At 42.7% G+C, this 21,046-nt stretch overlaps 1 protein-coding gene across 2 annotated transcripts; it reads left to right on the top strand.

Moving 5' to 3' along the window:
• The first annotated feature begins 312 nt into the window (after positions 1 to 312).
• LOC120055936 (WD repeat-containing protein 37-like) lies at positions 313 to 20,538 on the top strand. Of its 2 annotated transcripts, none has more exons than XM_039004002.1 (15): positions 313 to 434; positions 1,344 to 1,514; positions 3,381 to 3,477; positions 3,672 to 3,767; positions 3,958 to 4,022; positions 10,404 to 10,539; positions 11,642 to 11,713; positions 11,919 to 11,963; positions 12,090 to 12,166; positions 12,282 to 12,516; positions 12,797 to 12,938; positions 13,553 to 13,687; positions 13,917 to 14,031; positions 16,537 to 16,683; positions 17,093 to 20,538. In XM_039004002.1, exons 2-14 carry the CDS (start codon positions 1,377 to 1,379, stop codon positions 16,666 to 16,668), a joined length of 1,485 nt encoding a protein of 494 aa, XP_038859930.1. In that variant the 5' UTR covers positions 313 to 434; positions 1,344 to 1,376; the 3' UTR covers positions 16,669 to 16,683; positions 17,093 to 20,538. The 2 variants fall into 2 exon arrangements, with proteins under 2 accessions (XP_038859930.1, XP_038859929.1); XM_039004001.1 differs by having other exon boundaries at positions 12,279 to 12,516.
• Positions 20,539 to 21,046: the final 508 nt, after the last annotated feature.

The following is a 21,046-nucleotide window of genomic DNA, read 5'->3' as shown; positions in this document are numbered from 1 at the left end:
GAATATGAATTGTGGAAATAGGCATGGTCTATGAATTTGTGGCTGTGGTAACTAGACGACTGTCAAGCTGCTGGCTAGCTATCTGTTTGACAGAGACGGGAGAGGAAGCGAGACACCCCACTTGCTGTTTTGTGTTTGTCTGTGTTTTGGTTTCGGTTTTGTTTCAATGGGGATCAGTGAACTAAGTAGGCCAGACGCCGTTGTATTGCATTGGCGTCTATGGGAGACACACCCAGTTAAGTTGACCGGAACTGAACGTTTGTTTTCAACGGTAAATGGCCTGGGTGATCTTAATTTATCCACCATCTTTGATGGGGAGAAGTCAACAAGGATCCCAGTAACGTTACTTTTCACTTAGAAAATGGCAAAATGGTCTGTCGCAGAATAAATTTCAGAGCAACTTGGAACAAATACCTGGATTTCTAGTATTGTATGTAAGTATGCTCACGTTTCTTTCCTAGCGAGTTACGTAAATTTAGCCAGTTTGTTAGCTATACATGCTCAGTGACTATCTACCTTAGCTAACGTTAGTTAGCTTCGTAATAGCTGACCTGGCACCTCATTGCCTATTTGTGTGTATAGTTTGTGCAAAACAAGTAGCTAGCTTGTTAGTTCACATACCTCGTCCTGTCACGAAAGTAACATCAATACTTTTTTTGTCAGCTTTGGTAATTAGCATTGGATAGCTAGCTAGATATGTTTGACAGCTGTCGTCGTTAGCTAGCTAATTTGGTTAGCTAGCCAACTAACTAACGTTAGGGATCAGGCAGGGTGGCTTGACAGTAATGGTGCCTACAACAGAAGTTGTTAGCTTGCAGTAATTAGTAGTTATGTATTGTTTCACATTCGTTGAACGTTTTCTTTGGTGACATCAGTCTTTCACACTCGTTCCAAGGGCAAAATGATACCAAGCTTGTCATGCTGACATCACATATCATATTAACATGAAGTTAATTTAGAATTTCAGATATTACGTCTGTTTTATGGTGACTGACATGCATGAATGTCAGACATACTCAAGATGTCCCTAAATTAATAACAATGCCTTGGTTCCCCTGGGAGCTGTTCAGATGTGAAGGAGAATGTGAGCAATACTGTCTGTCAGCGTGTTATTTGTGTACTTGAACACCTCCACCTACCACCGCCCAACATGGGGTCTTGTGTAGCTATACCAGAGAGGAGGAGGCGACAGAATATACAACAATATTTGTCCATACTGACTCAGAAAGACACTTACTATTTCTTAGTAAGTATGGCTCGGGCCTTGTGTAAAGACTTCAGGAATAGCTTCAGACTAATGTAGCTAATCATTTTAACCATGTACTCTGCTTCCTCCTTTACAGTTTCACATAGGAAAGTTGGGGGTCTGAAGAGAGATGCCTGTCGAAAGTGGAAGCAGTGCATCTTCCCGCCAGGCTAAGCAGAAGCGCAAGTCCCACAGCCTGTCCATCCGTCGGACCAACAGCACCGAGCAGGAGCGCACAGGTTTACAGAGGGAGATGTTGGAGGGACAGGTGTGGACGGGGCTGGGGAGAGCCTGAGAACAAGTGGAGCTTTTGTCCAGCTGAATGTTGTCACCATAACTAGAGAAATGTTTGCCTATCTGAACACTAGCCACGATGATTGCATAAATGGTATAGAATGAGGCAATCCACAAATGTCTGTGGTTGTTTGTTAGGTTCTTACCTTGGGTGCACTTATGGCACTGTGGTTTGCACCGTTAGGCTCACTAGTTAAGTAGACCTAAGCCAATTACACTGTGATTCATCAGTTTAGAGAGCATGAGAATGTGAGGTGCTGTTCAGCCATTAGAATCGATGCATGCGCTTCTCTCCCAGTCCATTTGACACAAATGGACTCAAGCTAATCTAGTTCAACATCACTTAGTTAAATCAATCATGTGAGATAAAGTATATGGATGCAGTTAGAAGAACATAATATATTCAGTTGATGGTGGGGGAGTATTTGTAGTTATGGATTAGGCTACATGAGATGTAATAAATATACTTAGTAGACAGTTGTTGTAAACCAGGTAGTTAGTTAATTTAGTTATTGTTCATTCAATGATCTTAGTTCCTGTACTTGCATCACACTGTTAGCTAGATTTTCCACAATTTTTTTTAAATTTTTTACAAACATTAAGATAATTTCTGTCTGGTAAATAAGGGGATGCCAATTGAACAGTTTACTGAGAAAGGGATCACTGTAGAATGCCACTTGTCTTTTTGAGTATGCCTTTTTCATAGAGTATGTTTTCAGGTCTTCTCTGCTATAATGGTGGTAGCATGTGTTGTTACTTCAGAGCAACAATACACACTTACTCTTAAATTATTTGGGACATGGGGCAAAGAACTTAATGCAACTTTTTTGTTTTTACTCTGGCTACTTTGAGTAGTCTAAGTCTGCTGATAATCTGCATCACTATTTGAAACCTGAGGTAAGTTGGGTGTTTAGAAACACTGTGTCAGAATGTAGAGTACCTTCTCAATAGCGTACTAAGTAGTTTAGTTGTAATGTTCTAGTGTTTTCTCTTCCTAGGTTCGTTCACGCACAATGCATTTCCATTCCCCTTGCCAAATGTCTCAGCTCTATTAAATCCACAGGAAGCTTGATTCAACATGCCCTGTGCTCCTATCCAGAAAATCTGTTTCAGTATTGCAAATTTCTCTATGCTATACAGGTTCCATCAAATTCCCCCATGTACGATAGCCTACTCTTTAAACTACACCACCCCAGCCTGCTTTGCTGTTACTTTGTGCATTGTGGTGTACTGGTACTTATCCTTTCTCCAGCTGCATCATGACTTGTTACTGTTAGCCTATGAATGCAAAGAGCATCTCTACTGAACTCCTTAGAAAAAAAGCTGGACCTGCAAGCAAGGGTACAAAGGGCCTGTATGTGTTTGGCCCTGGACAGACTGTGCTCTTGTGGCACTAGGCCATTCAGCTCACATCAGTGCTCTGGTAGAATAAGCATTTCTATGTTAAAAGGAATGTCTTGGGTAGATTTTTCCATCTGGTTTGTAACACAGAGAGTCGGGGACCATTTTGTCTCAACACTTATTGTCCTTGTGTAGTGGTAACACAGTTGATATTTAGTTGTCGGTGTTAGCTTCCCTGTTTTCACCATTGAATGTTTGGTTGTATTAATAGCCTCGTTTCCTATTGGGTTACATTTCCCTTAGCACTAGTAAATGATTCATTTTTCAGTGTCCTAGCAGGAATATTATGCTAAATAGTTTGCTATTATTGCACTAGAACCAGGCCCACCCTTTTTGGGTTTGTGTTCTTGGTCTCATTATAAACCAAAGGGTGAATTATTCTGTTATCTCTTCCCTATTTTCCCCTAAAATCTTAATATTACAATTTATGCATATGCAGGATTCCAAACTACCATTGTCTTTGAGGAGCAATCTTTTGGACCTCTTTGGCCAGATTGAGAGGGAGTTTGAAAACCTCTACATTGAAAACATTGAGTGTAAGTACAGCACACACATTGGTGGATAACATTCCTATAGGTGAATGTGCATAGCCATCATTGGCGTGGATGTCACTTAATATGATTTCACCCTGTGTACAGCAGTAACCATATGTGAAAATGTTTTGATTGATATCTGCTTGATAATCCCATTGCTGTCAGTATCCCTCAATGTGAGTTCTATTCATTTGCAGTGCGTAGAGAGATTGAAACCCTGAACGATCGTTTGACAGCTGAAGGACAAACCATCGACGGGGGAGACTTGACTAAGGGGGCACTTAAAGCGAAAGGTTTGAGACAGCAGAATTTTGTTTGACATGTTAGATAGTTTAGCATTATTTCTGTTCAACACGTTAATACTGCTGTGAAGGGACTTAATGCCAAATGGAGTAAATGACATAGACCCACAATATGTTGATTAGAGACTTCACTGGCTTCTTATTCTGTTCTCATAATGTGCTCTCTCCTCTTAACTCACAGCAAGTCATAGCACAAGTCAACTTTCTCAAAAACTGAAGACAACTTATAAGGCATCTACAAGCAAGGTAAAATCTCTTATCTTTCTCTGACTTGCATGATGATATGTCATTTAAAAAATAATATTGTTGAGTAACTTACAACCTAGTTGTTTGCTATAATAATAATAATAATAATTTCAGCGAAGGGATGACTTAGAAGGGACACAGTCCACTGTTCCATAAAAAAAAACAATCTTATACCAAAATTGTATTCATTTTTTAGGAAGTGTATCTAAGGGTATATTCATTAAAATACAGTTGGTTTCGGTTTGTACTAAATGTTAATTGAAAAAGAGATATGAAAGTGGTCGTATGGTCAGCGGTAAATCTATTTCTATTTTTCACCTGTGCCATAGCGCTCACATTCTTTCCATGGCAAAGTAGGTGGTGGACCTCTTCCCACCTTCAATGTGGGGAACATTGTGGAGTTGTGGGGTGGAGACTCATGGGTAACAGGTTCTTCATTTCCCCCGTGTCCCCCCGCCATTATGCATGAGCAGCCCAGCCATGGGGCTGATGCACCATCTCCAAGGCACTTGGTGATTGAAATGTATGACTTGTTGTTTTATAGACTAATTTACAGTGAGACATATTAAAGACACTAATTGATATTTCTCACTAACAAAAGCTTTCTAAGCAATTTACCATACAAACTTTGTTTTTTTGTTTCTTCACTCACTAGAATGGAAGCACATTGGATTTCCAGGCTGTCACGCACTTAGGCTGACAAGATCTCTGTGAAATGCCTTGAGCTTCAATGTCTTAATGACAATGGTTTGAGTTGAAATGGCAGTTGTGGGCTTTCCTTTGTTTCACAGAGGGAGTCAGTGCAATGACAGATGACGTTATGCTCTTTCTATCTTTACATTTTTGTCATTTAGTAGGAAGAAAAAAAAACACCATATCACAGTTACTGCAAGTAGACTCTTCTTCGAAGTAGCTGCTATCATGGCAACAGTGTGGTGGTTTGTTAGGATGAGCTTGGTTTTACCTCATTGAACATCAACCCTTTGTGTGACTCTGACTGCAGCTAAAAAAGCAATCTTACCATAAAAAACTACCCGATTAACACACATTGCTAACAATAAGTTAGGATAATTCCTTGCTCTGTTCAATGTATGCTTCTTTTCATACTTCCATTCGATGTTAACTTGATGATCTACGCTACCGTTCAAAAGTTTGGGGTCACTTAGAAATGTCCTTGTTTTTCAAAGAAAAGCACATTTTCTGTCCATTTTAAAATAACATGAAATTGATCAGAAAAAACGTGTAGACATTGTTAATGTTGTAAATGACTATTGTAGCTGGAAACGGCTGCTTTTTAGTGGAATATCTACATAGGCGTACGGAGGCCCATTATTAGCAACCATCACTCCTGTGTTCCAATGGCACGTTGTGTTAGCTAATCCAAGTTTATAATTTTAAAAGGCTAATTGATCGTTAGAAAACCCTTTTGCAATTATGTTAGCACAGCTGAAAACTGTTGTCCTGATTTTAAAGAAGCAATTAAACTGGCCTTCTTTAGACTACTTGAGTATCTGGAGATTTGTGGGTTCGATTACAGGCTCAAAATGGCCAGAAACAAAGACTTTCTTCTGAAACTCATCAGTCTATTCTTGTTCTGAGAAAGGAAGGCTATTCCATGCGAGAAACTGAAGATCTCATACAACGCTGTGTACTACTCCCTTCACAGAACAGCGCAAACTGGCTCCAACCAGAATAGAAAGAAGTGGGAGGCCCCGGTGCACAACTGAGCAAGAGGACAAGTACATTAGAGTGTCTAGTTTGAGAAACAGACGCCTTACAAGTCCTCAACTGGCAGCTTAAATAAATGGTACCCGCAAAACACACACAAAAAATGAAAAGATGCTGTAGTGCTTGACGCCATCTGTCAAGTATGGTGAAGGAAATGTGATTGTCTGGGGGTGCTTTGGTGGTGGTCAAGTGGGAGATTTGTGCAGGGTAAAAGGGATCTTGAAGGAAGGAAGGCACCATTTTGCAACGCCATGCCATACCCTGTGGACGGAGCTTAATTGGAGCCAATTTCCTCCTACAACAGGACAATCACCCAAACCACAGCTCCAAACTATGAAAGAACTATTTAGTGAAGAAGCAGTCAGCTGGTATTCTGTCTAATGGAGTGGCCAGCACAGTCACCGGATCTCAACCCTATTGCTGTTGTGGGAGCAGCTTGACCGTATGGTACGAATTAAGTGCCAATCCAACTTGTGGGAGGTGCTTCAGGAAGCATGGGGTGGAATCTCTTCAGATTACCTCAACAAATTGACAACTAGAATGCCAAAGGTCTGCAAGGCTATAATTGCTGCAAATGGAGGATTCTTTGACAAAAGCAAAGTTTGAAGGACACAATTATTATTTAAATTAATAATCATTATTTATAACCTTGTCAATGTCTTGACTATATTTCCTATTCATATTGCAACTCATTTCATGTATGTTTTCATGGAAAACAAGGACATTTCTAAGTGACCACAAACTTGAAAGGTAGTGTATATAATTTTCAGAAATGGCACTTGAAGACTTCAAGCAAACACTAATCCTTTCTTGAAATGATGATGTTCACTGATGTAAAACGAGCAACAATTTGATATGCACATTGCAGACCATGCACTGTCAGAATAGGCTATATCCCATAAACTGCTGGGTGCATTAGATATTTAACCAGCTTTGTGTTATCTAACACACTTCCTATTGGTTAAATGTAGCATGTTACACCAGTTAGGGTTGCACATTTTGGGGAATATTCAGAGGTGGAAACTTTCCGTGGGAATTAATGGAAATGTATGCAAATTAATATTAATACCATTTAAATGTAGATTTTTGTATTGAATATATTTACTATATCACATGGAGACAAACGTAAACCTTTTACCTTATCATAAGTAGACATAATTGGAAATGATTAAATCCTTCCAATATAAATAAAGAAAACAATTTAGTTACAAATATAACTTTAATTAAATTAGTTAACTCTTCACATGGGATGATTTCACTGAAAAACAAAAGGGAATATTGAATGATCCCCAATGATCCATCGCATCTCCCAAAACGTTTTCAACATACGTAAAATGATAGTCGAGAAACTAAAGCTTTAGTTGTCTTCCTCTCAGGCTTCCATGTCTTCTGCCTGGACCTCCTCAATGTCCACCTCTTGAACATCAGACTCTGAGTCCTCATCTTCACTGTCACTTTCCAACCTTGTTGAGGATGGCTCGTTGTCAGGCTCAAAAAGCCTCAAATTTGCCCGGATGGCCACCAACTTTTCAGGCCACCAACTTTTCAACCCTTGTATTGGTCAGCCTGTTGCGTGCTTTGGTGTGTCTTCCCAAACAAGGACCAGTTGCGCTCTGAGGTGGGATTTGGAGGATGATGGAGGCAACGGGAAAGAGCCTCAGATCCATAAAGTCCCTTCCACCAGGTGGCTGATGAGATATGTTGGCACAACTGCCATATTGCATCTCCATCCCAAAGCCCTTGCTTGGAAGTGTACTTCGCCAGACTGCCAAGAACCTTGCCCTCATCCAGGCCAAGGCGGTGAGACACGGTTGTGATGACACCATAGGCCTTGTTGATCTCTGCACCAGACAGCATACTTGGGGTCTAACAAGTACGCTGTGGCGTGTATGGGCTTCAGGCAGAAGTCTTCACGCTTTTTGATGTATTTCAGAACTGCAGTTTCCTCTGCTTGGCGCAACAGTGTGGTGGGCAGGGCAGTATGGATTGCTTCTCTTACTTCTGCAAGCAGAGTCTGAACATCAGACAGGGTGGCATTGTCTCCCTCAATCCGTGCAATGGCAATTGCTATAGGTTTCAGGCTGCTTATCGCTCTCTCCCAAAATACATCATTTAGCAGGATCCTCTTGATGGGGCTGTCCATATCGGCAGACTGTGATGTGGCCATTTCTTGGAGAGACTCCTTCCCCTCCATGTTTGACAGTCTCCTGATGACAAAACCACCCCAACGGGTGTTGCTGGACAGCTTCAATGTGGTGTTCTTATTCTTCTCACTTTGCTTGGTGAGGTAGATTGCTGCTATAATTTGATGACCTTTCACATACCTAACAATTTCCTTGTGTCTCTTGTAGAGTGTATCCATTGTTTTCAGTGCCATGATGTCCTTGAGGAGCAGATTCAATGCATGAGCACAGCCAATGGGTGTGATGTGAGGGTAGGACTCCTCCACTTTAGACCAAGCAGCCTTCATGTTCGCAGTGTTGTCTGTCACCTGTGCAAATACCTTCTGTGGTCAAAGGTTATTGATGACTGCCTTCAGCTCATCTGCAATGTAGAGACCGGTGTGTCTGTTGTGTCTGTGCTCTTGTAGAATACTGGTTGAGGGGTGGAGATGATGTAGTTAATTATTCCTTGCCCACGAACATTTGACCACTCATCAGCGATGATTGCAATAGTCTGCTTTCTCTATGATTTGTTTGACCTTCACTTGAACTCTGCATCCAGCAAATGAGTAGAAAAAGCATGTCTGGTTGGAGGGGTGTATGCTGGGCGACGAGCATTCAGAAATCTCTTCCAATACACATTGCCTGTGAGCACCAGAGGTGAACCAGTTGCATACACGGCTCGATCAAGACATTCATCAACATATATAAAATATTTTCGCCCCACCTTGGCTCAGACAGTGTAGTAGTGTGGGCTCAATAGCATCTCATTAGTGTGCAAGATCTTGAGAATCAGCTGTACATGTGATGGAAGAATGCACTGTGCCTGCAGAGGGTTGCAATTCCATTGAATTGGGGATAGTTTAACCAAAATATGCCAGAAGACCTAGAATTGCCTTATTTGTATACCACAAAAAAGGTTCACTGTTATAAGCATTTAAAAAAAAATATTTAAGCAAATTTCCCCAAATTCCAGGGCTTAACTTCCCATGGAAAATTTCTGGAACACTTCCGACCCTTTGCAACCCTAATGCCAGTGTTCTATTTAAACTAGTTCTGTAACCCTTAACAGCTGTTTAAGAGTATAAACGGCAGTGCCATCTCTCTTGTGGCCATCATTCACTACTTCCTGTTGATAGCTCTTCATTTATCTTATACCACAGTCTATGCACACTTTAAACTTAATGTGGCTCTTTGTCTTTCATAGGACACTGTATTAAATCAGACCTGGTAACATTTAGAAAACCATTCAATTCTATCTATGTCATTCCTGAATTTTTTTCTGAAATGATTTGATAGTAATTATTTTATTGCGCCATTGCATGCATCTCGCACCACAGCCTCAGGCTGTGTCCCAGATAGTTCCGGTAAAAAGAAGTGCATTATATAGGGTGCCATTTGAGACACACCCTCAGATACTGTATCTGCAGATGTTTTATCTGTGCTGCCCAGAGAGATCCAGAGCTGCTGCTGTTATGTGTGGATAGGCTGCTGCTGCAGGCCTGCTCTGTGCTTACAACCAACCAACCCCTGGCTCAGCAATCACTGAAAATAAACTGCAACTCATCAAAGTTGTGGATAGCATTTTAGTCTTCCATGATGTTATTATGCTAACTAGGCCTATATGTCTATTATAAGTTTATGCATAGTGTTGATTTTTTTTCCACTCTTAATTTCCATATTTTTCTGAAGTATGATTTTATGTTTTTTGTATTTGGTTGCAATATTCTGGTTTTCCCAAAAATCCGGTAGTAGGATTTTGGAATTCCTGCTTATTCCCTCCTGATTCTGGGAATCTTCCAACTGGAATTTTTGGAAAACCTGGGAATTTGAAAATGTACTGTAATTCTGCAACCCTATTTTTGAATGTTGTTGAATTATTTTGGTGAGATATCTGACCTGCTTATTTGTCCCCTCTTGCTTTTACAGTGGGAACTTATTTAGTGGTTTGTTTCAAACACCTGCCCCTCCCAGAAGTCCAACTTGTTTTATCTCCATTTTAGATGTAAACATGAATACTGACTGATGATAATCATTTGACTATTATTATTTAAAGTATTTTTGTTTTATTTAACCTTTATATAGGTTCATATTCTTTATCCCCTCTTTCTTTCACAGCTTTGCATTTAAAATCAGTTTTGATTAATGCAGCATAATAATTGTTGTCCAACATGATACTAAGGTGATGTGAATAAATAAATAATGATGACGGTTGTGTTCCAAATGGCACCCTTTTCCCTATTTAGTGCACTACTTTTTACCACGGAATAGGGTGCCATATGGGATGCAGTGTAAAACAACCCAAGCTTCTTAGCCATTGCAGAGGTATCATGCTGACTGTCTGGAGCCCTAATGACCCTATGACACCCACCTACCCTCCCAGTTCTGCTGTCCCTCCCTGCTTCCTCCCCTGCTTCTGTTATGCTTCCTCCTCTTCATTCAATCAGCTGTGTGTAAACCAAATCTCTTGTCTCTGCTGCCTGCCCTTCAGATCGTCTCCAGTTTTAAAGCCACCACGTCCAGAGCCGTGTGCCAGCTGGTCAAGGAGTATGTAGGCCACAGGGATGGTATATGGGACCTGAGTGTCACCAGGATACAGCCCATGGTGCTGGGCACAGCGTCAGCAGGTAGACAACTACAGTGCATTCCAATGCCCTCCTGATAGGGTTGCAAAATTCTAGTAACTTTCCCCAAATGTCCTGGTTTTCCAGAAATCCCAGTTGTAGGAGAATCCTCCCACCAGGACTTCTGAAAAACCTGGATATTTTGAGAGGTTACCGTAATTTTGCAACCATAGCTACAGAACATTCTAACAGGCGTCATGCCCATGGGGGGCACAGGGGAATGCGCCCCCTCAGATTTGGCCTGTTTAAAAAAAAAAATATATATATATATTTTTTTTTTGTTCTGTAGTATACTACTAGCCACCTACCAATTGTATGAAGTTGTCTTTAGCTAGCCAGCTATATAGGTTCCCAACCTCATAACTAGCTACCAAGCCTTTTCAGGCTGTCAATCAAGTTAGAGTAGCTTGTATAACTGTCTTAGCTGGCATGCCTGCTGGCTTGGTTGGTCAACTTTTAGAAAAGCAAGCAATTACTAAATTTACTGAAGTAAAGATAATGATTATGGCTCTAGATTGCAGGAAAAATCTTTTTCAGGTGTTTGAAAAATGTAAAACTCCAACTTTTGGACCACCCCCCAGCCATCCATGCGTACTTTGTGCCCCCTCAGATTTCCCCTCAGATTTTTGGGGTGCATGACTCCCCTGCATCCCAATGTCTTGACTACTGGCCTTATTTTCCTCCTGGCCCAAGACAAACAATCGTGTTAGTGAGTCACATTTTAAACTGGTCATTTGTAATGTTCAGCCTGATGGCTCTTTAAAATGCACTGCAGACTTTGGTTTGATATTCAATTAATTTAACTGTCAACAGGTGTGTGTTAAGGTTGTGATAAAGCAATCATAAGGTCTGGTAATTAGGGATTGCTTTCAGACCGGAGTGCTTATTGTGCTAAGAGGGGGCAAATGTAATTTGGCAATGATTACAGTATGAACTGAATGACTCATGAGTTAAATCCCGAATGGCACGATATTCCCTATTTCGTGCACTTTGTAGGTGTAGGGAATAGGCTGCCATTTTGGATGTAAACAATGATTACAGTGATGTATGAAGGGGGTGTGGCCTGAAAGCTGAATGTGTGTACACCAAATGTCTCTCCATACAGATCACAGTGCTATGCTATGGAGCATCGAGACTGGAAAATGCCTCCTGAAGTATCTAGGTCATGCAGGATCAGGTAAAATGTTCTCTTCTTTCTGATCCATGCAATGTGTATGAAGGAATGTATTCGTCCTAAATTATTCATGTTGTGCGTCCTAAATGGCACTGTGGGGCCCTGGTTAAAAGTATTGCATTGTGTCGGGAATAGGGTGCTTTTTGGGACAGGCCCAAAGTGTTATTGTGGAGGCTATTCATCAAAAACATTGTTGGTCTCTTTCCAGTTAACTCTATCAAGTTCCATCCCACGGAACAGATGGCTCTTACAGGTAAGGATCTCTTGCTGAATGGCCACAATTGTCTGAAAAACACGGAGTCCCATGTATCTTCAGATGTCTATTGGTTTGGGGTGTTGTGAGGTGTTTTTGAGGCCTCTATCTCTGCTCTGTCCACAGCGTCTGGTGACCAGACAGCCCATATCTGGAGGTACACGGTGCAGCTGCCCACCCCACAGCCTGTAGCCGACATCACTGTAAGCTTCTCAAAACCATGTATCTTATAACCCACTGCATCTACAGATGTCTAGGTCCTATATGCTGGTGTTTGTGTGTGCGCATGTGTGATGTCTGTCTCTGTTTTCACAGCAGACGCCCTGTGACGACGACATAGACTTCTCAGATAAGGACGAGGCTGACGGGGACGGTGACGGCCCTAACGAGTGTCCCTCCATCCGCGTCTCTTCCACTACCCTCAGGAGCCACCAGGGGGTGGTCATTGCTGCAGACTGGCTGGTGGGGGGCAAGCAGGTGGTCACAGCCTCTTGGGACCGGGCTGCCAACCTGTACGATGTGGAGACCTCTGAGCTCGTCCACTCACTCACTGGTACGTCCATTTCCCCCCACTTTTCGTACGTTACAACATCAACGTAGAGGAATAACACCACATGAAGGAGGAACACACACACACACAGTAAAAACTAAACAGAAAAACCGTAATGTATTGTTTCTGTGTATGTAGTGGGCATTGCATTGGTTGTTATGTGTCATAAGTGCTGTTTTGGATTACGTTGCCAATGAATTATGAGGGTTATGTAACTGTTCTAGACTCTATGTCCTATTCCAAGTGACTCTGGCTTACCTCTGAGCTGTGTCTGTGTCCACAGGCCACGACCAGGAGCTGACCCACTGCTGCACCCACCCCACCCAACGTCTGGTGGTCACCTCGTCCAGAGACACCACCTTCCGTCTGTGGGACTTCAGAGACCCCTCCATCCACTCTGTCAATGTATTCCAGGGACACACTGAGTGAGTCTCTGTCACACACACACACACACACACACACACACACACACTTTCCATCTGTGTGACTTCAGTGATCCCCTCCATCCACTTTATCCAGGGACACACAGTCAGTAGCACCCCTACAAAATTCATGCAGAAAGCATATCGCCACCCGTAATGTGGCATTAATTATCCATCAATTAGCATTAATAAGCTATGTGTCCATTCAGATTACAGGGGCTAGATTTGGTCTGCCCACAGTAGTGGGTGAGGGCACAGATAATCAGCCAATAGCATCCAGAACAAATGATACTGTGGTACATGAGTCAGTCAAGAGAATGAAGGGGCTGGTGACCTTCAGGCCTCGTCATTTTCCCACCCAGACATCATGTGTGTTGTAAATATCTAGGTATTTATTTGACTGCAAATGTACAGTCCTGCTAATAAGGCCTTGGTCCCTAGAATGCTACTTGTTATGCTTCCTGGAAAGGACAACATCAGTGTTTCGCTGGTGCATAAAACTCTTTTTACAGCAACAGTTGTCAACAAAGTGCTTTACAGTAACCTGGCCTAAACCCCAAACCACAAGAAAAGCGGGTTAATGACTAACTCTTTTCCACCATGTTGTATGTGTCCAGCACGGTGACGTCAGCAGTGTTCACTGTGGGGGACAACGTGGTGTCTGGGAGTGACGACCGCACCGTCAAGGTCTGGGACCTCAAGAACATGAGGTCACCCATAGCTACCATCCGCACAGACTCTGCCGTCAATAGGTGAGGGGGCACTGTCGCACACAATTTATTCTGGAAACCTCTTATTAGGTAGAGTATGTGTGTGATTTGGAAAAAGAAAGAGCTGGGATTAGAAGATACATTAAAAAGGGGTGACTTTTTACAGGATAAGCGTGTCGTACTAATAAAAGATTGATTTTAAGAGGGATGTTAAGAATCAATGTTGTGTTAGGAAATGTAATTCATTGATTATATGTTTAACTCCTCACAGGATAAGTGTGTCAGTGAACCAAAGAATCATTGCTCTTCCTCACGACAATCGTCAAGTCCGGCTGTTTGACATGTCAGGAGTGCGGCTGGCTCGACTCCCACGCAGCAACAGACAGGTAACCAGCACCAAACAGTGGGGCTAACACTGGACTGTAATCACAACCTATTTCCATATTACCTCTCATGACTAGGCTGCTCAACCAGTACCAGTCATGACTAGGCTGCTCAACCAGTACCAGTCATGACTAGGCTGCTCCACCAGTACCAGTCATGACTAGGCTGCTCCACCAGTACCAGTCATGACTAGGCTGCTCCACCAGTACCAGTCATGACTAGGCTGCTCCACCAGTACCAGTCATGACTAGGCTGCTCCACCAGTACCAGTCATGACTAGGCTGCTCCACCAGTACCAGTCATGACTAGGCTGCTCCACCAGTACCAGTCATGACTAGGCTGCTCCACCAGTACCAGTCATGACTAGGCTGCTCAACCAGTACCAGTCATGACTAGGCTGCTCAACCAGTACCAGTCATGACTAGGCTGCTCAACCAGTACCAGTCATGACTAGGCTGCTCAACCAGTACCAGTCATGACTAGGCTGCTCAACCAGTACCAGTCATGACTAGGCTGTTCAACCAGTACCAGTCATGACTAGGCTGCTCAACCAGTACCAGACATGACTAGCCTGCTCAACCAGTACCAGACATGACTAGGCTGCTCCACCAGTACCAGACATGACTAGGCTGCTCCACCAGTACCAGACATGACTAGGCTGCTCCACCAGTACCAGACATGACTAGGCTGCTCCACCAGTACCAGACATGACTAGGCTGCTCCACCAGTACCAGACATGACTAGGCTGCTCCACCAGTACCAGACATGACTAGGCTGCTCCACCAGTACCAGACATGACTAGGCTGCTCCACCAGTACCAGACATGACTAGGCTGCTCCACCAGTACCAGTCATGACTAGGCTGCTCCACCAGTACCAGTCATGTCTAGGCTGCTCCACCAGTACCAGTCATGTCTAGGCTGCTCCACCAGTACCAGTCATGTCTAGGCTGCTCCACCAGTACCAGTCATGACTAGGCTGCTCCACCAGTACCAGACATGACTAGGCTGCTCCACCAGTACCAGACATGACTAGGCTGCTCCACCAGTACCAGTCATGACTAGGCTGCTCCACCAGTACCAGTCATGACTAGGCTGCTCCACCAGTACCAGTCATGACTAGGCTGCTCCACCAGTACCAGTCATGACTAGGCTGCTCCACCAGTACCAGTCATGACTAGGCTGCTCCACCAGTACCAGTCATGACTAGGCTGCTCCACCAGTACCAGTCATGACTAGGCTGCTCCACCAGTACCAGTCATGACTAGGCTGCTCCACCAGTACCAGACATGACTAGGCTGCTCCACCAGTACCAGACATGACTAGGCTGCTCCACCAGTACCAGTCATGACTAGGCTGCTCCACCAGTACCAGACATGACTAGGCTGCTCCACCAGTACCAGTCATGACTAGGCTGCTCCACCAGTACCAGTCATGACTAGGCTGCTCCACCAGTACCAGTCATGACTAGGCTGCTCCACCAGTACCAGTCATGACTAGGCTGCTCCACCAGTACCAGTCATGACTAGGCTGCTCCACCAGTACCAGACATGACTAGGCTGCTCCACCAGTACCAGACATGACTAGGCTGCTCCACCAGTACCAGACATGACTAGGCTGCTCCACCAGTACCAGTCATGACTAGGCTGTTCAACCAGTGCGATATGGACTGCCACTTCTGTCTTACCCTTAGCCCTGATGGGTTTTCCAAAGGATATGTATTTTAGTTTTTATTGTGTTTACTATTTTCTTGTGCGTAGTGTATTTATATGAATTGTGTCAAATAATTCAGCATCGGCTTCCATTGATACTTTCTAATGTCGAATTTGAAATAAACCATTCTATATATAGACTGAGTGTACAAAACAATACGAACACCTTTCTAATACTGAGTTGCACCCCTTTTTGCCTTCAGAACAGCCTCAATTCGTCGGGGCATGGACTCTACAAGGTGTCAAGTGTTCCACAGGGATGCTGGCCCATGTTGACTCCAATGCTTCCCACAGTTGTGTCAAGTCGGATGGATGTCCTTTGGGTGGTGGACCATTCTTGATACACACGGGAAACTGTTGAGCGTGAAAAACCCAGCAGCGTTGTAGTTCTTGACACACACAAACCGATGTGTCTGGCACCTACTACCATACCCTGTTCAAAGGCATTTCAGTCTTTTGTGTTGGCCATTCACCCTCCATGTCTCAAATTATCAAGGCTTAAAAATCCTTCTTTAACTAGTTGCCTCCCCTTCATCTACACTGATTTGAAGTGGATTTAACAAGTGGCATCAATAAGGGATCATAGCTTTCATCTGGTCAGTCTATGTCATGGAAAGAGCATGTGTCCTTAATGTTTTGTACTCTGTGTATATAATCAGTCAGGTTAGGTAGTGGTACTAATGTTACTGTTGCTTCACAGAGTTGTGTTCCTTGTTGTCTATGACCTTTGTTTCTTGTGATGGTTTTTCAATGAAAAGTGTGTTTATATAAATGAAATGTATTGTTATTATTCACAGGGCCACCGGCGCATGGTGTGCTGCTCAGCCTGGTGTGAGGATAACTCTTCCTGTAACCTGTTCAGCTGTGGCTTCGACCGGCAGGCCATCGGATGGAACATCAACATACCCGCGCTGCTGCAGGAGAAGTGAGCCCAGCCAGGACAGGTTAGTTTTCCCTCATTTACTTTTATCCTATGTTTTCTTTTGGTTTCCTCTTTCAGGGACGGTTTTTCCGGGCACAGATTAAAGCCTTGTCCTAGACTCAATGGAGAATCTCCATAGAAATAGCTTTATAGTCCTAGGCTAAATCTGTTTCCGGGAAACCACTCCCTAGTGTTATTCGCAACTATTCATTATCATTTTTGGATATTACTAGTCTTTATTTTTTTCTATAAATATCTGAAAGGGGAGGGGCTTTAGAAGCCTATTTTAGTTATTTTTTTACCCTTCACTGCACATGTACTTTTGTCTTTTAATTCTCTGTAACTAAGTCGCTGTACATAAAAGCGTCTGCTAAATTACCTAAATGTCTTTTTTTTTTTTGTCTTTTCCTTGTGTGCAAATTTAAAAACAGGTCCAGAGTCACCTCTGAGCCACCTGCCTGGCCCATCTGCTAATTGAGCCCATCTTAAGAGCTGATCCCTGGTCAGTCACATACCCTGACCCTCAGGCAGGGAGGGGAGAAGATTGATCGAGGACCCCCCCCCCCTCCCGACCACTTTCTCTTTGTGTCAATTCCTATATTCTTTTGACACTCCAAATGTGGGCACAGTCTGGTCTACATGGTCTGAATATACATACCATAATACATACATGTGTCACAGTGTGTGTGGTGGATTTCAATCTTGCCCATGTACAGAAAATGTGAAGGACTACTCTCTGCTTTGTTGTTGGGCTTATTTTGATCCGTTTATTCATCAAATGATTAATCAAATTGCTGCTGAAGATAAATAGCACAGTGTCGAACAGGAGGTATGGGGGGGGAGGGGTAAATGTAGTGTGGCTAATTTTCAGTTCAGAACAAGTCTGTCCCACGTAGATGGTGTAGCCTTAGAATATGATGATGTTGATGATCAGCATTTCATGGAGTCTTGTGTTCTGAAATGCCACACATCTGCTTTCTACCTATCTAACCTGCTCAGATGTACAGCAGGCCAAGCTATATAGCTGTCATTTTGGCAGAGCCACACCTTGAAGAAGTCTACAGGTCCAGGACAGTCTACTGCTGATTAACTGAGCTCTGCTTCGTACAATACAATGAGGCTACAGTACAGTGAGTTCTTGTGGCTCTGTCATGCACCTTTTAAAACCAATAGCTGTTACAGTTTATTTTGTTGTGTAACACTTTTTAGCCAAAATCCCATTGCAGCTTTTGTACAGGATGTTAAGAAGCCCACTCCGACACATTATGTTGTACCATTGGAATAACCTGTGTAAACAATCCATGTTTTGGGGGGGGAGGTTGATCGTCTTCACCATTTCAATAGGCACTTCATTTGTGTGTAATATTCATAACTGAGTCTTAGAAAGTAAGACGTTCTGAAATTGCTGTTTAGATATAGAGTTTACCGTTAGCTGTAGAGTTTACCGTTAGCTGTAGAGTTTACCGTTAGCTGTAGAGTTTACGAGCAATATTAATTGGTCAAGTGTATCTTCAAATATTTTAGCAGTGCCATTAGTCAATATTGAAAACCTGTTACAGGGATACATAGACCAGTCCTGTTTGTTACCACATGGTACTTTCGTAAGTGGAATCTCATTAAGAGCATTCAAATGCAATAGCTGTAACATGCTTGTGTGGTCAGTGATCATGGCATTAATGTCTGCTTCCAAAACAACAAACTGCATAGAAAACTAAAAGAAGAGATTGTTGTGATGTGTTTGGGGGGGATAGTATGATGTCACAAAGTACCGGTGTCTGTTTTTGTTTTTAGATGAAGAGAGTTGATGTTGGCCTCTAAAACATTTGGAGCGTAATTGTCTGCAGGAATCACTTGGCAGGCAGCACAGTTGACTAAATTCCTGCTCTTCCCCAGACAAATGCTAAAAAAGGATCTATGTAGCTCAGTACATGAGACAAGCCAGTTTTATTTCAGTAGTAAAGGCTTCTGTAGAGACTTTTAGATATACTTTGTGTTTTGCCAATGTATAACAAAATGATGCTCATTAATATTGATACAGTAACAGCCACATTGAACATCTTACATCCCATATTGAATAGTTATCGTGACATGTCTAAAGCCATGAAGACAAGTGTAGAAGAAGCCCACGGTTTTAAGTGAGCATAACTTTCCTTTCACAATAAATCTCACATCTGGTGCAAATTAAATGTAATATATTCCGATATATTCAAAGTGGCCCATTTGGCTTAATGGTGTCTTACTGCTGCATATTTTATTAACCTTTTTAATGTTATGAGGTGCTATTTTCATTTCTACTAGTTCTTCATCCTGTGCAGTTAAATCAGTTGGATCTCTTAGGTTTCATTGACTGAAGTATTGTTGCTTTAATCTATAGGGGTTTGCATAAATCTCAAATACTGATTTAGTTGTAATTCTCACGTATCATTTACATCCGGGATGTCTTAGAGGGCGACGGCTAGCCTGCTCCCAGATCTGTTTGTGCTCGAGCCAACTCCATTGGTCTTTATCAAGCCAAACAACATGACAGCGGGTGGATTCCATTATGCTGAGCCGTGGGTACCGGTCCATGGCCCATGACGTGAAAGGGAAAAAGCGGTGGGGGAGGAGCACCCTTCTCAAATCAAACAGTAATCTGCGCCACTTGGTCATGTCAGCATCTCTTTTCTATAAAATGTTTGAATTTTCAGACTAGTTTTCATTGGAAAGGCTGATTTTTTTTAAAGCGTTGTTTATCAAAAGCAGGCACTTTTTGCATTTGAAAACAGAATCCAACTCATCACTCCACGTGCTTAGTTACGTCACTTTTGTTCCGAGCCGACTTCGCCTTGGGCTTTGAACGCGGCATCTGGCTCCAAAACGAATGCAATCAACTTTCACCCGGTGCAAAACACGCCTACCAGGGCCAGATGAATCAAATCCCCTCAATGAGTGACAAGGAGTTGGCATGATGGCACAAACAGACTGGCACTCAAGCAAGCTACTGCATATTTTGTTGTGCAGTCCTATGCATGACTACCACATGATGTAGTACAAGATGCATTTATTCAGTGATTATAGTAGGCTGTTAAATGGGTTGGTAAAATAAGAGGTGCCTCTTGGACCGAAGCCGTCCAGGATTGTCATCATCACTGATTGAAGTGAAACAGATTTGTTTGAATGGCAAAAATATCAAACGTGTGGCCTCACTGGTCTGTGAATGTGTCATTTTAAAATGGTTTTCCAGTATTTTCTTATTTGCAGACAGTCTATCTACAGAACTGGATTTGATTGCACCTGAACTCAAGCCACATCCCAGATCTGTTTGTGTTCTTGCCAACTCCACTGCTCGTTTGGCATTTGTTACAATGAGTTTGCATGATGGCACACAGACTGGCACTCCGGCTACCTGAACTCCTTAATCACACATTCTGAGCCACCATGTTTAGCTAATTGACAATGTTTATCATCAACTTAATAGTTTTGTTATTATTTGATTATTTACATTTCAGTCTCATGGTTTTCTCCCTCATAATGTAAATCTGGTCCTGTGTTCCTGCTCTTTTGTGTACCAAAGGGCACCCTATTCCCTTTACAGTGCACTACTTTTGACATGAGCCCTATGGGGCCTGGTCAGAAATAGTGCACTACGAAAGAAGTAATGTGCCATTTGGGACGTATCCTTCATTACATCACAAATTTAGCAACAGAAATCAACTGTGCAATAGCTTTAGTAAAAAAAATTTTTTTTTACTTAGCTAATGATATTGTAAGAGTGCCACTAGTACATAAATCTCAACATGAAACAGTTTTTGCTGACAGCGGTGTTGTGCGAGTGAGAGAGCTATGTATAAGGAACAACAGCTTGTGAAATAAAATGTTGTGCCGTTTTACTCCCTCAGATTGTATGCTCTTTGTGTCGTAGTTCAGCCTTGCTTTGTCAGTTGCTAAATTACCATTACATCGCTTCAGTAGTATGAGGATAGTACTTCATTAATTGTTCAGTCTGTTACCACACAGTTGTCAGAACACCGTGGCCAATCACTTTACCCTGCCTTCACATACATATCTACCTCAAATATCTTATACCCCTGCACATTGATCTGGTACTCCCTGTATATAGCTCCACATTGGTCTGGTACTGGTACTCCCTGTATATAGCTCCATAGTGATCTGGTACTTCCTGTATATAGCTCCACAGTGATCTGGTACTCCCTGTATGTAGCTCCACATTGGTCTGGTACTGGTACTCCCTGTATATCGGAGACTGCAGGGATGTTATGTAGGTTCATGCTCTACAACATTCGCAGAGTACGACCCTGCCTCACACAGGAAGCGGCGCAGGTCCTAATCCAGGCACTTGTCATCTCCCGTCTGGATTACTGCAACTCGCTGTTGGCTGGGCTCCC

The sequence above is a fragment of the Salvelinus namaycush genome, chromosome 11, assembly GCF_016432855.1.
Source record: "Salvelinus namaycush isolate Seneca chromosome 11, SaNama_1.0, whole genome shotgun sequence".
Lineage (NCBI taxonomy): Eukaryota > Metazoa > Chordata > Actinopteri > Salmoniformes > Salmonidae > Salvelinus > Salvelinus namaycush.
This window is presented reverse-complemented; position numbering and strand designations above follow the sequence as displayed.